Here is a 15476-nt window from a genome sequence, read left to right as displayed (position 1 = left end):
AAGTTACCCTGGAAGCAAAATTATGAAGAAAAAAGAAAAGAGTTAAAAACATGCAACATGGAATTTGCTCTCATTAAGATGGATCAAATATTCAAATGCAGACGCTATCTCCTCTATCTAAGATTCTAGAGCTACCAAAAAGACTTATCTCCAGCAAACTCTACCTGCATGCAGAACCTTACCCATTCCACCATTGATGATGTTACCAATATCTTGCGATTTCTTGCTTCTCTGTTTTTGGTCTCTCTGATTTTGATTTCTCTATCGTGTTATGCAAGAACCCTAATGGTTATAACCTCCTAATATAATTCGTGTTAGTGAGTAATTTTCAGCATTAATTCCATATTGCTATTAAGATATGGTTTTACAATGCAAAGGCTTTTACATCTACAGAAAGTAAGAAACAATCAACATTTGGTAAGGTGACTTGCATTGCAAGTTTTTAATTATTAAAAAACATAGGCAAAAGTGAGGATCCGAATTTTGTGTAGTTAGGTCAATCAGGATTTTTATACTACGTAGCTAGTTTGTTGCATATCCTCCTCAATCTAGATAAACCTGCAAATTTTATATATGAGTGATATATTTTGTTTTTTTTTTTTATCGTTAATGACCTTACGCTACGCTGCGTAACCAAAATATAATTAAGGATTTGTGAGTTACAAACATATCTTTCCACCATGGTTTATGATGAAGTTTTTTTTGTATTTCTTTCTTTACTTTTAGGGATTTTTACGGAACTACACAAAATCGTAACATTTACTTTTGATTTTAAAGTGCATTAATGGCAATAATGTACATCAAAATCTTTTTTTTATCCAAATAAGAGAATGTCAAAACTACCAAATTACATATCATCCAAAAAAATAAAATATATGATTGAAAATATAATAAGATTTAACTTTTTTTTTTTTTTTTTCAGCGAGATTAAACATTTTTTCCCTTAATTCCCTTTTTTTAGTAGATAAGGCTTATCTTTTTGTTTTTTTTTATGTTTGAAAAACTGAAAAATCTTATGTTTATGTTTATGTTTAATTTTAAGGTCTCCCCATATGTTCCACAAATCAGATAAATTCGTTTGTGCTTAGATATAGATCTTCGCCTACGATTCAAAGTATAGATCAAACAAATATCAAAAAGAGTTTCCTCTGCCTTCTCGAACAAGTACCAAAACCCTAAAAAATTAACAGATGGGGACGCACTTCCGCAAGGCTTTAACTTTGACTGTAACAAACTTCTCCCAAAAGACTTGTCCAATAAACTCTCCTCCGTTCCCAAGCGGTGGTTGCGATTGGTAAAAGAGTCACTCTTTGGCTTTCTCATTTTCCTTCTCTGAATTGTTTTTCTCAAAGATCGCTAATAAGCACTTATGAAGTTTAATCTCGAATCTTATTTTTTTTTTCCCTTAATTATAGGATATTAAAAGTTTATCCCAAGGGCAATGGTGATGATAATTACTTGTCTCTGTTCCTGTCCCCTGATGATCCTAAATCACTTGGACTTAACTGGAAAAGGAAAGCTAATTTTTACTTTGTTTTGCTGAATCAATCAGGCAGAGAACTCCATAGAACACCTGGTACGTTTTTTAACTTATCTTCTCTCTTTGTGTCTGTCTTTAAGTGGCAGATGAAGAAGCCTTCAATTTTACCCTTCTGTTTTTTTTTTTTGTATTATAACAGAAATAGGTGATCAATGGTTTTGCGCTGACGCACTAAGCTGGGGTTTTCCACAGACGTTGCCTCGAAGAAAGCTTGTAGACAAAATCTTTATGGAAAATGACAGATTCAGCATTGAAATCTATATTAAAGTTTCTGAAGTTGTTGAAGGATATCATATGTTTCCAGCTTCTTTCACTAATAAGCTCTTAAGGAGCTGCTTAGAGTATCCAGATAAGACAGACAAGGAAACTGTGGATGTCAATGGTTTTCAGGTTCTTTCTTCTCAGGTAAGTTGCTTGTTTCATCTTTCTGATTAACCAAAACCACACAAGATTCAAACTTTAAATTTTTCTTCTTCTTTGGCAGGTTACTTCAGTAAGGAAGGTTTTCGAAGACCATCCAGATATAGCAGTAGATATCAGATCAAAGAACCAAGTAGTGAAGACAGAATACATGAATGTCCTTCTTAGGGTCATGGAGACAATGGGTAAGCCGTCAGAGAATATGTCAGAGACTGAGCTAAGCAATGCTCATAGCGAACTGACCGAGCTGACGGAAGTAGGTTTCAAAGTGGAGTGGTTGAAGACAAAACTTGAGGAGGTTACCGTGGAGTGGAAGAAAGCAAATGCTGATGGAGGTCGAATTCAACAACTTGAGGAACACGTCAAGAATCTTGAGCTGACTGTGTCAGATCTCAAAGCTGAACTGGAAAAGGAGAAGGCAAAATCTACTAGTGATGCTGCTACAGTTTTGTCATTGCAGGATACATTGTCTGATATCAAAATTGAACTGGATAAGGAGAAGGCAAAAACTGTGACTGCTACTGATAAATTTTTGTTGTTGAAGGAGACGTACTCTGATCTCAAACTTGAACTGGACAAGGAGAAAACCAAATCTTGTAGTGCTGCTGCTACAGTTTTGTCATTGAAAGAGGCTTTGTCTGATCTTAAAGTTGAACTGGATCAGAAGACTGGAAATTCTACTAGTAATGTTATTGCATGGGAACATGATGATGATGATGATTTATTTTCACATACTAACTGCCTAGGAATCCAGCAGAAGACAAATGTTTACAAAAGATTAAAATGAAAGACATTACTATGTTCATTTATAGTTTCATTATCTGTTTTGCTTTTCTATCTTCTAATAGAAAAGAAAGAGTAAAGTTTAGTATATCAAATTTATAACAGACACATTACTCTGTTTATACATTGTTGGTGTTCTGTTTACCATTCGCATTGGCCTCTTGAAATCAAGGATTTGAAATGATTTTATATTTTATCACAAAACATATGTTATTCAATCATATTTTTAAAGTCTTCTAATATATAAATGATTACTGGAAAGAAATAAAATATCATTGAACTTCTAAAGAATTTTAGAGGATTTTGTTAGTTAAAAACACACAATGATCTAAATCTGATGGTTTTAAATGGGAATTAGATTGGATATTTTTTACAATTAAATCATAACTAATTACTTAAATTTACTTAAAATCAAATACAAATTCATGAAAAATTTAATACACCCCTAGTCCCCTAGATACATATTGATTCCTTTAGGAAAAAGGAAATTGGAATTATAAAAGTGTTTTTCCTTGGCTTCTTATATATATAAACGCGATTTGACGTATGAATGTCCTTCCTAGATCAAGAACCAAACAAGTCTTATTTAGTCCATCACCGAAAGAACCAAACCTTGCAAAATAATAAAGCTCTTTAAGATGAATGGAACGGAATTGCACAAGACTTTTACATGGGAGATAGATAACTTCACCGTAAGGAAATTTCCAATAGAGTCTACTGTGTTCTTAAGCGGCGGCTGCGAATGGTAAAAGTGAGAAGAACCTGATCATTAGCTTTCTATACTCTAAGATCCCACAACTAATTAAACTTGTACGTATCCCTAACTAGGGTTTGATTAGGTTTATTTCTTTCTCTCAGGTATGTTCTAGTTCGTCCCAAGGGAGATGGCTTTGATGATTACTTGTCTTTGTATTTGTGCGTTGCGAACCCTAGATCATTGCAACCTGGATGGAAAAGGCGAGCCAATTTGCAATTCATTATATTGAATCAATCAGGCAAAGAGGTCCACAGAACATCTGGTAAAATAACTTATTTTCCAAGTCTGAATTTTCAAGAGGCAATACTAAATAAATATCTCAATCATAAAGAGGAAAAAGAAACAGAGAAGTTTATCTTTGGATTGTTTTACAGAACGAGATGGCTTTTTTGACGCTGAGATACCTGGATGGGGTTTTCGAGCAGCTTTGCCTCTTAACAAGTTACAGGATAAAGAGTTGTTGGAGAACAACACACTAATCATTGAAGTATACACTAAAGTTACTGAAGTTGTTCATCAAGGAGATGAAACTAGCAAGGAGATGGTAGATTTCAGAGGTTTCAATGTTCTTTCTTCTCAAGTAAGTTAAGAATCCCTCAAGGCATTTAGGTAGATGCAATCTCAGTTCGGATTTGGTTAACATCAGTAGATATATATTTTGCTGTTGGCAGGTTACTTCAGTGAGCCAGATTTTCGCAAAGTACCCAAACTTTGCGGTTGATATCAAACCAAAAGGCAGAGCGGTGAGGACAACATACATGAAGATTCTCCTCGGCCTAATCAAGACAGTAAACCAGCCTCCAGAGAGCTTCTCAGAGACTGAACTAGTTAAGGCTTACAGCAAGTTAATTGATCTAATGGAATCGGGCTTTAAGCTGGACTGGTTGAAGTCAAAGCTTGATGAGGTTTCCTTGGAGAGGAAGAAAAAAATTGATGCCGATGCGGCTCGGATCCAAGAACTCTGAGAAAAAGGTCAAGAATCTTGAGTCGAAGATCTCGGATCTTGAAGTTGAACCGGACAAGGAGAAAGCCAAGTCTCCTACTGAACCTAATTTTCTCTGGTCAAAAATTAGATACGACAATAAGAGTTATTTGACTCAACGGAAGAAATGGGATTAAGAAAAGAAGAGACTGGAAGACAATGACACATGTTCATCGTTTCTTTCTTCACATTCTCCCCTATAGAAGTTTTCCTTTAGAATATATTTACGTTCATGTGTTTTTCTAAGGTGCCTAGCGTCACGAGTGTTTGAGTAAGTCATAAAATAGAGAAGAAGTGGATGAACGCATCAAAAATCTGAATTTGAATCTCTTAGTTCAATTGGAAAGTGAGAAGGCTAGATCTGCTGCTGCTAATCAACCGTTGTCGTTTTAATGACATTGTTTGACATCAAAAACAAGTTTGATGAGTCAATAATAGAATGGAATTTGGCATTACTATGTTGGTCTCTTTATCCTCTATTAGCCTATCTAGTCTTCATCACTTTTCCTTGCAACAAGAGCGTTTTTATTTTATAAAGCATGCATAATTTATTAAAAGTTCTAATTTTCCTGTCGCTTTGTTTCTCTTAACGTGCTTTTTTATTCTCCCCTGTACTCTGTAGCAAACAGAGAACATCCTCTGTTCCTCAATCAAGCCCTGAGAAAAAAGGTTTTTTTTAACTTGTACAGGAAGATACCAATCTGGGATTTTTGAAAGGCCTTTGCTGCCCTACGCAGTATGGCATTAGTAAATTCATTATATATTAATTTATATAAATAGATAAAAAAACTACAAATATAAATAGTTCAGAACTGTTGCTACATCATTATTACGTAGGAAATTTATAATTAGATTTGGTCAATCATTGCTTTGATTTTTATTTTTTTTTCCAGGTTTTGTTATTTCTTATTGAGATAGGGTTTCATAAAGTTTGGTTTTGTTCTCGTATCTTCTATAAAGAGAGAAGGGTTCATGTAACGTACGTGCATGTGGAAAATATCAAAAAACAAATTTTGCGAGAGAGTCAAGTCTTTAACTGATATATCCCCGTTTTGAAGAGATATGATGAAGAACCATCAGAAGACAAGTTTCACGTTTGGGAAAGATAACTTCTCGGAGAAGGTAGCTGCGATATCGTCTCCTATATGCACAAGCGACGGATGCGAATGGTAAAACGACAAGAATCAGTTCCTTCTTTTTTTTGCTAAGTAAATCAGTTCCTTCTTAAATTCGTTTACAATAACTTTGTATGTATCTTAGGGATCTGGCATTACTTTGTTTGTTGTTTCCTCATATTTTAGTATACCAATCAATCTGGGGTTTTTCAAAGGTATTTCAAAGACAGAGTTGTAGCCCTTTGTAATCTGGCATTCCGCTGACAGTATAATCATCCTGAGGAAACTAGCTGAGAATTGCCGGTTGTGTCTGCATGATACACATGCTTCATGAAGCAAAAGGCCCAGATTGACGCATTTAGGCTGTCCTGGAGGAAGGAATGATCAAGAAAAGTACCCTGAAAGTGATGTTGTTGGTTTATTTAATATCATTTGACAAGAAGCGGCGGCAAAGGGAAAGACAAATTGAAAAGGACTACCAAATTTGAAAATGTATCACTTTCTTTCTTGTGTGTCTATGCATTGCTATAAACCCACTCTTTTAAGTAGCATCTCCATTAGTACCTAGAGCTACATTTAAGTAGCTACCAATCATTGACTAAAATAAATAAAAAATATATTTAATTAACTATTTTCTTACCCATTTATAAATGTGTATCTTTAAGAAATTAATGAGCCATTTGTTGTTTGAAGGACTTTTATAATGCAGAAAAAAAATTCGAATGATAAAGAAGTACAGTACTTGTTGGGATCAGTAGGGTGATGAATAGTGAGGCCCCAAATGAGAGAATCGTGTAGCAACTGGGTTAATAGGAAAAGTTTTTATAATGTTTAGCTTATGACACTATACAATGTCGGAAAAAACACAAGTCTTTATGCTATGTATCATACAACAAAAGTTTAAAGAAACATTAAAGGAACCCAAATCGACTTTAAACTATACAATTGTCTCATGGGGTATGAATATTATCATGTATGATGCATAACACAAACCACCACTAATGATTTATTCTTACATTTAAAAGTATAAACCAATCACAACCAGCTTGCCATTAATCCTTCAAAATTTCTAAGAAACAAAATCTCTTCATGCTGTGATAAACTGGTCATTTATTCTTCCAATGATTGCAGACAAACTAAAACATTACTTTCTACCAAAGAGATGAGATCCCTTTTCATTTGCATCTCTTCTTAAAGATGCTTTCGTCGATGAAACCAGAAAATCCTTTCAGAACATCTCGCAGAGCGTAGTAATGGCTATCACACTTATGGTCTGTAATGAAATTACCTGAAAGAAGTATCCTTTGAAAATGTTGTCCTGGATCTCTCTTCCATAAACTAAAGTATTCTACTTGTTTTCCTGCGGTGCTTTTCGGGTTCCCTCTTAGGTTCCTCATTAGATAGTAAACAGCTCCCGGTACATATAACTCCTCTGGCACTTTAACATCTTTAGTGGTAGATTCAGAGACTAAAGTTTCAGACTGGTTGTTCTTGGATGATGGGATTTCTGGTAAGATTCAAGAAATATGAGATTCATTAAGCCTTAAGTTAAGTACATAAATAAGACTTCTAGTGATATACAGAATTACGCAAAAAGAATCCCGTGTTCAAGTAAGTAGTTATACCAGGTAGTTCTTTCTTGTTTCCGAAGTTTGCATAATCAGAAACTTTTCGAGCTACGTCTTGCACAGAGGTCACAACTTGTTTTGCGTTTGTTACCAAATCTAGTACGCTTTTCCATTCTTCCTTCTCGATTACACTCGTCCTGGATTTACAAATGCACAGTGGTAAGCAAATCATTGTAGAAAGGTAACAAAGTTTCAAGAAGGAAATGTTTGTTTACCAATCGGTCTGAAGGATTTCATTCCTCAATCGCGCTAGAGAAGCTGTACTTAGTCTAGGTATAATATCGTCCTGTAATTGGTGGAAATGCTGTGAGTTCCAAGCAGAGAGTAGTCTCAGGAAAATATGATCAAGAAAAGAGAGATTTTTTTGGTTCTGACCTGCATTACAATAGTTGTTACAAACTCAGAGCAATTCTCTGCAAGTTCTTTGGAAACACATGGAGGTGTCGCATACCCAACGGCTGAAATAATTTCAGCATCAAATCCCAATTCCTCCCTTGGCATTTTCCTGAGCATTATCGCCATTAACGAAGCTATAGCGCCACCGAGAGAATGACCAACAAGCCTTAGCTTGTACCCCTACGGACCATTCATTGCAATTTTAAATCCATTCTTCTCATGTCTCACAAACAAAAAAATTAAGGAAAACAACAATGAGGTATATCATCACCTCATATTTCTCTAAGCATCTTCTTATAGTTTGCAATTCGTGGTTAAGGAACCATCGTGCAGACTCAGCGGTTCCAAAGTGTGTTGAGTAGCCTTCAAAAGTGACCTCTTCATCGCTTGAAGAAACAATATCAGTGATAAGATCAGAAATTGTATGTGTCCCACGTATACCAAAAACAACGAGTTTCCTTCGATGATCAACTCCTATGTAATAACCAGGCCTCATAACACTTGAATCTTTCACAAATTTAAGAATGTTATTCTCGCGAAGCATAGTGTTCTTTGCAAGACCAGTAACACTATCCCTGTAACAACCTTTCGCTAACTCGGCATTATATATGAGATCATAAACCTGAAAAAACAATAAAGCTACTTAGAGTTTGGTAAAAGGGAAGTTACAAACATTATAAAGATCAGAATAATGTTCTTACTGTAGACTCTGAAACAACTTCTACACCCTTGACGTCCTCAAATGGAGACAAGGATGCTTGTCTAAGATATATAAGATAGAGACCAATAGTAAGATCACCGAGAGTCCAACCTTCAATCCCGAGCTTACTCCTCTGAATACTAGCAATGATCTCAGACAGAGATCGACTACCGGGAGGTGACTTCTCTCCTAGAGAAAACACACGTTAGACGTTGCCTGGACATTATGGATTTTAGAAGCAGAATGAATACACCATAGAATATTAGACCTGTTGGAAGAGCCCATCTACGCAATTGCATAGCTGGCTCAAGTGCTCTAGTGAGCCAAGCTAGGTCCAGTTTCCACTTTCCATCACCTGAATCTTCATCACTAGAGCCATCACAGTCGATACCTGATTCAAATCGTCTTATATCCTCTAATCCAGATTTGGAAGAAGAGCCACTAGGCGTTCTCTTCTCTGCTCCCTGTCCCTGTTCTCCTAACTCCTTCTCTACCTTACCTGATTCTGATAAATGCGACTGAAATCGCTTGATTACATTGTAAACAACTCCTTCATACAGTCCACGTCTCTTCTTGAATGGTGAACCTTCTACAACTGAAAAAAAAAGCTCAAAATTCTCAAGAATACTTTCTAAAACTTCCATACAAAACATAATCCAATTGTCAAAGCTAAATTCTTATTAGAGAAACCGTAAAGAGATTTTTTTTATGTCGAGAAAGCCAAGCACCATCAATTCAACATTCTAATTCATCAGTGGTTTCTCAGTGGTCTACACACTCTCTCTCTCTTGGGTTCTTGTAAAAAAGGCTTGAAATTTTCCAACAAGTTAAAGACTAATTAGAGCTTACAGAAATTCCATAGACGCCGGTTCAATGCTTTGTTGGCCATTGGCGAGCTCAGAATTGGCTTTCTCCGGGCAACAAAAAAAAAAAAAAAATGTCCTCCTTTCGAAGAAAAGGATCCTTCCGAAAGCCGAAGGCGGCGGAGAGCAGAAATCTCTAAGTAAGTGAACCCTCGAAGAAACGGCGGAGCATATGGTCGGAGATGAACGGCGCGTTGTCGGCCGAGCAAATCGGTAAAACCAAAACCGGAGGAAAAGAAGAAAGCACACACCGACTGGATTCAAGTGAATTAGTGATGGGCTTAATTGGGCCTTTTCTTACTAGTCCATCTCTAGTCCAGTAAATTCAAGTGAAGAACCGGGGGTATTTCCGTCTTTATCAAGCTCATTCTTTAAGGATCTTCATTGGCATCTCTTCCTCTGCTTCTTCAGTTCAAGCGACTGGGACCGGACTGTCAGAGGCCGCCTTTTGAGTCTCTCCTTGGGCCTTGGCTCCTCTTCTTCGTCTATCTCTCTTTTTGTTTCTTATGTTGGTTCTATCTCCCTTTCCTTTTTAGCTTAGCCTGCTTTTTTTCCTTTTGCTTCAGCTTGTATAGTAAAAAGAAAAGAAAAATTGAATTAAAATTTAACCTTTTACCAAAAAAATAAAAAATATGCTATTGATTTTGGCCTAAAACTGCCTGAGTTAACTTCAAAACGAAACTATTTTTTTCCCAAAAAACTAATTGTGGCTGGCTTTTCACAGCAATGGGCCGGCCTTCAACATCTCACAACCAACGTGACACGTCCAAAGCGCGGACGCACTGATTAAAAAAGTGAGGAAAAAGCAAAAATATTCATCCCTACAGTATTATCTTTTCTTTTTTTTGGTCATCCCTACAAGATTATCAAAGGCCTGTGAAAAGAAAGAAATTACTAAATTAGAATTAGGAGTGAGGGAGGTGGGTCATATTGTTTTACAATGCAAAGGACTTGTGCAGGCCGCACGTGTGTGTGTGACTCTTTATAATAGTAATAGTTTCAACGGTCAAAGACTTGGGATTTGTACTTAAGCAAAGCTTACGGGGCCCACGTGCGTTAAACTCCTCTGCCGTTTCAGAGTCACTTTCTTACAAAATTGTGAATTTGTGACGAAGAAGACAACAGTTCGTGTTTATTCCCTGTCAGTCGACTTCTCTCATTAATTTGTACTTAAAATATACGCCCTTATAAATTAATATTATTATTAATTATGTGGTCACTCTGCTTCTCTTTTTCTTAATTATTAATTATCCTCTGATCATATCATAATAATAATTTGTCTAATTGGTGAATCGGTGATATCATGCTTTGACCACCAGCTTTTGATCTGTTCTATACCAGTATAATATTAGTAAGAAAGAAATAGATTCAATACAATTTGTCTTCGGTAATGGGCTCGAATATTTAAGAGGTCGATATTATCTTAGTGGCTTGACTAAGAACAGGCATCGCCGTATTCTTGTTTATAACTCGCAACCATAATAATGTTTTTGTTAATAAAACTTCGCTCGGAGTTATGTAAACAATTCTCTCATGTTTCCCACCTAAAATAATATCATAAAACTACTGACGACGTGATGCATTTATCCATCTCCCGTCAATGTATATCATTGTCGAAAAGTTTTTTTTTATTCATTAGAAAAGTTAGTAAAACTTTCAAGAAATATATGTTCATTTTGTATAGTAATGCGATGTTAATGATCTGACCCCTTCAAAAAAGATCGAAATTATCCCATCTTCACTTTTCATCTTGAAGCGACCAAAATTCTGACATGTCAATGCTAAAATAGTAAGGTGCGACATTGTATCACACATTTCACAACTTTCCTGAATATCTGTGTAGCCTACCAAATATAATGTTAAACAGAATATCAGGCTATCAAATTAACTAGACTTAATTAATGACTGTCAAACTAACTAACCAGGTGAACTATTTCATCCTTTTTTAAACCTCTACGTAAAGTATTGATCATGTGCTTAAGTAAACTTACTTTTTTTATTAGGTTACCTCGACATTACAAATACAAACCATAAAGTCGTTTCTAAAAAGACTAAAAGAGCGAGCACTTGTGATTTTAGGTGTGGACCAAGGGCAACAATCGAAGCTTCTTGGTGGGGAATCGGATTAGAATTAGATGAGACTGATTAGAGAGTTGGCAAAGTTAAAGATCATATTATTTGAATTTAATTTAAGTGATTGCATACAATTTAGGGGACATTTGGTCTAACAGGACCACTACAATTTAAATGGGGGATTGGCGCTATCATAATTAACAAGACATTGCTTAGTTAATGTTAGGTAAACATGTTTAATAAATGTTTATTATCAAGACGTGGTCCATTTTATATATTAGTAAATTTATATATGAAATTAGTTTGGATGATTTGCTTCTCTGACAGACAATCATAACATCCATACCTCCTATGTTCTCCAAATTGTTTTTTTTCTTTATCAACAACTTTTACTCTCTTTTTTTTTTTTTTGCATCCCTTATAAAATTAATATGTTTTATAGTGAAAGTAAAAGTTGACTTATGCATCTTTATTTGTATCGTTTTAGACCGTATACTTTATTTAGGCTTCATAGAGATGCTACAAATAACTGGTTAGTTGACATTTAATTACAAGCATATAAAACTATTCATTCATCTAGATGTAAGAAAATGTCTTTGCTAAGTTTAGATTTAAATACAAATAACATCTTTGAAAACTCCAAATAGTATTCAGTACTTCTTGATTGATGACCAACATTAATTTATAAATATTTTCGACGGAAACTAGACAAAATTCGAAAGAGCCAAATAAACTATTTATATAATGAATTATAAACCAATCAAAATCAAAATATCCTAAAGTTTCGAATAAGTATGTCTTCTAAAGTCAACCCATTGGGTCCGCCGCGCACGTCTACAATTATTATATTTTGAAGTTATGGAAATTTAGCGAATCCTTAAACAAACTCATACAAGGCGATGGAGCGAGCTCAGTCGTCTGCACAGAAACATTTCTATTAATACTAACCTATAGAATTTATCCGTATTCGTGTGACAATTTTTGTTTTGTATTTGACAATACCTTCTTTGCTTGGTTTATTTTATTCATGTAAGTAATATCATAGTGCATGCATGTGGACTGGATATATAGTCCTCAATTAGTTACTTATAAACTCATTTTTTGTGTGGATTATGCGTGAAAATCACATTAGTCAATAAGCATCTATTTTGATCAAGAAACGAAACCATTGTTATAATCAACCAAATGATTGTATTGATCTTGTTTTTCTCTTTCGTTTAGAAGATTTGAGATATTGATGAATTGATCGATCACGACTAATTCATTTATGTTTAAATCATAAGATTAATTAATTCTCCATTCAACATTTTTTTTTGCTTTCCAAAACAAATCATAAGATTTATTTGATTAAATAAACTGAAAAGAAAAAGGATTACAGTCTTATCAAAATCTTGCAGTTATTGATCTATGGCCGAAAACCTCAGCTACGACAAAGCAAACATGGATGAAGACACCTTTATTGATGATAACATGCATGTGAACATGGAATGTTCTTTTCTCTGTCTGTCTACATATATAACTTACCAACTTATCTCAGTTCTTCATCATTCTAAGAGCCAAAGCCTGAAGCTCACCTAAATCGCTACTACAATAACTCACTGATCTCTTCTTGTTAGGATATCCTTCGTGAAAACCTAAACCATCGTGACCGTATACGCCTCCTCCGGTCTGATGAGTCTCCCGCACGTTAGCTGTTGTGGTGACGTCGCTGCTAGTGTTGCTGAAAGATTCTTCTAGCGAGCTCTGTGGCGACACCGGATTATTAGGGTTTACATGAACGTAGTAAGGATGATCATGGTTATACGGTGTTGAGTATGCACTAGAGCCACTAGTTTGTTGCCACGTCATAAACTGGTTAATATTCTCCGAGCTGTTTCTTAGATCTCCGGTGGCTGACGTCTGGTGGCCAACGATCTGTGCTTTCATTTGCATGACTTGTGCTTGCAAGTATGCCACCTATATAATAATGCATCAAACTCTATGTTAAACAAGATTGATCCAAATCTATTTAAAAGTTGTAAGCTCATATATCTAGACGAATTAGTAAATGCATCTTCCGTTTATTAAGAAGATGTATGTTTATGTATGTAATTTACAAACTTATAGTGGTTCATATTCCAAGTATATTAAATGCATCAGAAGAGATACCAGACGAGTAGGCTATTACTTTTACCAGCATCTTATATATTAGCATGCACAAATTTTTAAAAACATCTACCTTTATGAAACTGAAGAATATAGTGTCGTTTACTCAAGAATTTAATTAATAAGCACGAAATTTTCAAAACATCCATCTTTATGAAATAGAAAGAATAGTGTCGTTTACTCAAAATTTTAATTACTAAGCACAATTTTTCTAAACATCTATCTTTATATCTTTATGAAACGGAAAGAATATAGTGTTGTTTAGTCAAGATTTTGGCGAATCGAAAACAACAAATACAAGAAGTGAAAACATCATGACAAAAAAAGTTCACTGAAAGAAACTGATTACTATGTTGTAACGCGCCTTTTCTAAAAACTCTACAATAAGAATCTAAAGCTTTTAAAATTTAGGCGAAAAAAAAGAAAGAAAAGAAAAGCCCTAATGTGAATGCAAAGGATATGATGGGAAAAGAAGTTGTTACTATTGTAATTCATCAAGATCTTGGAAAACATTTAATCGCATGCACAAAAATCTCAAACCAATCAACCACCACTTAAATTATGTAGTGACTAAACAAATATAGTCTATAGACAATGATGGATCAATCGGTTAATTACCTGTTGTTGAAGGGCGAAAATATGAGAGACACAGCCATAAACAGGGTCATGAAGACGAGCCTGAGCTTCGTAGGCGATGGTGACAACAGCTTCACATCGATCATGGATTGGAACAGTAAGCAAGAGCTTAGAAACGTTGCTTGCTCCAAACACCTTGTGAATAGCTGCGAATCTTGCTGCTCCTTGCTCCGATGAGAAGTACGGTGCAAATATACAATCGGATGCGCACTTCCTCCTCAAAAACTTGCATGCACCGCATGGTGAACCTGACCCCGCCGTTGTACCGCTACCGGAAGATGCCATCGGCGAAACAAACAAAGAGAGTGATGATTTTTATGTTATTTGTTCAAAAAGAACCCTTGTTTATATGTTCTTTTGTGTCTCCCCTTTTTTTGTTTGATTTTATATTTTGGAGAGATGTTTAAAAGATTGGAAGAAGGTATGATCTTAGAATTGGGATCGTCGTCGGAGATGTGCACGAGCGAACTAGGAAATGGTGATGGAAGGAAAAAGAAAAAGAAATGAAATGATGATGGAGAAGTGTTTGGTGTCTTTGGGTGGATTTTATAAAAGGAACATTATGATGAGAGAGAAGAGGTCTTTTTTTCTTTCTTGGGCATACTTATTTTATATGTTTACTCAATGATTATTTACAGTCACATATAATATGATACTATTTTAGTTTGTTGTTTTTGGTCTACCATATTGTGTCATCTTTGTATATAAAATACTTTAATTCTCCATCACTAGAGTATAAGCCATACTTATCGTTTCGTTTATATATTGTAATATTTTACGAAACTATATTTCATAATTCAAATATCACACTCTTTAAAATTATACCTTTTATGGAGTTTTGACTATACAATATTACAATTTGCTTACACAAGGAGTTTTATGCTATAATGGATATTTAATTTATGTGAATTGTTTTAGTCATACACAACTAACATTATTGTCTAAGAAAAACTTATAAACGAAACCTATATATATGATGATACTTAGCTGAAATATGTGATCCGATTTAAAAATTCTTTTCTTCTTAATCAACTAATTATTGTGTCTTCACTTGAATCCATAAATACATATGTATATCCATTCACAAGCTTTACGTTAGCTTTGAATTCACATAGAAACACTAAGATAGAACATGAACTCGATGATACGAGAAGGAAGTGTATATATATGAAGAATTGTCTTGTCTATAAATAATAACACTTTGCTAACACCATTAAACATTAAATGAGATAATGTTTTCTACAAATAACAAGAACGCAAAATTGAAGTCCAAATTTATCGAGTGAGCCAAATTAAAGGGGTGTGAATGGTAGACAATGGAGGGTCACATGTTGGATTCTAAGGAGACAATCAATCATGGAGACTGCAACATGAGACTTCTATTTTATTGGATTTCAATATGTTTTTCAATACACTTATTGGATTTTAAAAAATTAAT

The 15476-nt window shown here is 34.8% G+C and overlaps 4 protein-coding genes across 4 annotated transcripts; 2 read left to right on the top strand and 2 right to left on the bottom strand.

The window, feature by feature from the left end:
• The first annotated feature begins 1106 nt into the window (after window positions 1-1106).
• On the top strand, window positions 1107-2747 carry LOC17890239 (MATH domain and coiled-coil domain-containing protein At2g42465). The gene is made up of 4 exons (XM_023784655.1): window positions 1107-1294; window positions 1416-1576; window positions 1680-1945; window positions 2025-2747. Exons 1-4 carry the CDS (start codon window positions 1191-1193, stop codon window positions 2745-2747), a joined length of 1254 nt encoding a protein of 417 aa, XP_023640423.1. The 5' UTR covers window positions 1107-1190.
• Window positions 2748-3381: 634 nt separating this feature from the next.
• Window positions 3382-4710, top strand: LOC17889455 (MATH domain and coiled-coil domain-containing protein At2g42460). Its single transcript, XM_023785100.1, is given in 5 exon segments — window positions 3382-3488; window positions 3602-3762; window positions 3875-4080; window positions 4172-4462; window positions 4464-4710. Coding segments are annotated over 5 exon segments (921 nt in total). The 3' UTR covers window positions 4620-4710.
• A 1693-nt stretch (window positions 4711-6403) lies between these two features.
• LOC17890059 (sn1-specific diacylglycerol lipase beta) lies at window positions 6404-9614 on the bottom strand. The gene is made up of 8 exons (XM_023785167.1): window positions 9171-9614; window positions 8590-8916; window positions 8323-8510; window positions 7893-8243; window positions 7601-7801; window positions 7441-7511; window positions 7223-7362; window positions 6404-7104 (listed from the first exon to the last, which is right to left on the bottom strand). The coding sequence occupies exons 1-8, from the start codon at window positions 9208-9210 to the stop codon at window positions 6773-6775; spliced, it is 1650 nt and encodes a 549-aa protein (XP_023640935.1). The 5' UTR covers window positions 9211-9614; the 3' UTR covers window positions 6404-6772.
• Window positions 9615-12585: 2971 nt separating this feature from the next.
• Window positions 12586-14581, bottom strand: LOC17889422 (LOB domain-containing protein 16). Its single transcript, XM_006296313.2, has 2 exons — window positions 14021-14581; window positions 12586-13213 (listed from the first exon to the last, which is right to left on the bottom strand). The coding sequence occupies exons 1-2, from the start codon at window positions 14321-14323 to the stop codon at window positions 12791-12793; spliced, it is 726 nt and encodes a 241-aa protein (XP_006296375.1). The 5' UTR covers window positions 14324-14581; the 3' UTR covers window positions 12586-12790.
• Window positions 14582-15476: the final 895 nt, after the last annotated feature.

Source organism: Capsella rubella, unplaced genomic scaffold (genome assembly GCF_000375325.1).
Source record: "Capsella rubella cultivar Monte Gargano unplaced genomic scaffold, Caprub1_0 scaffold_4, whole genome shotgun sequence".
NCBI classification, from domain to species: Eukaryota; Viridiplantae; Streptophyta; class Magnoliopsida; order Brassicales; family Brassicaceae; genus Capsella; species Capsella rubella.
The sequence above is the reverse complement of the archived record's forward strand: the minus strand, read 5'-3'. Positions and strand labels throughout refer to the sequence as shown.

Bases quoted from the DNA above. Each gene is read 5' to 3' on its own strand.
- LOC17890239 (XM_023784655.1), top strand. From the start codon at position 1,191: ATGGGGACGCACTTCCGCAAGGCTTTAACTTTGACTGTAACAAACTTC. The intron at 1,295-1,415 runs GTAAAAGAGTCA...CCTTAATTATAG, and splicing joins CCAAGCGGTGGTTGCGATTG to GATATTAAAAGTTTATCCCA. The intron at 1,946-2,024 runs GTAAGTTGCTTG...CTTCTTTGGCAG, and splicing joins TTCAGGTTCTTTCTTCTCAG to GTTACTTCAGTAAGGAAGGT.
- LOC17890059 (XM_023785167.1), bottom strand. From the start codon at position 9,210: ATGGCCAACAAAGCATTGAACCGGCGTCTATGGAATTTCT. The intron at 8,244-8,322 runs GTAAGAACATTA...TTGTTTTTTCAG, and splicing joins AAGTTGTTTCAGAGTCTACA to GTTTATGATCTCATATATAA. The intron at 7,512-7,600 runs GTCAGAACCAAA...CACCAATTACAG, and splicing joins TAACAACTATTGTAATGCAG to GACGATATTATACCTAGACT.
- LOC17889422 (XM_006296313.2), bottom strand. From the start codon at position 14,323: ATGGCATCTTCCGGTAGCGGTACAACGGCGGGGTCAGGTTCACCATGC. The intron at 13,214-14,020 runs GTAATTAACCGA...ATTATTATATAG, and splicing joins TTTTCGCCCTTCAACAACAG to GTGGCATACTTGCAAGCACA.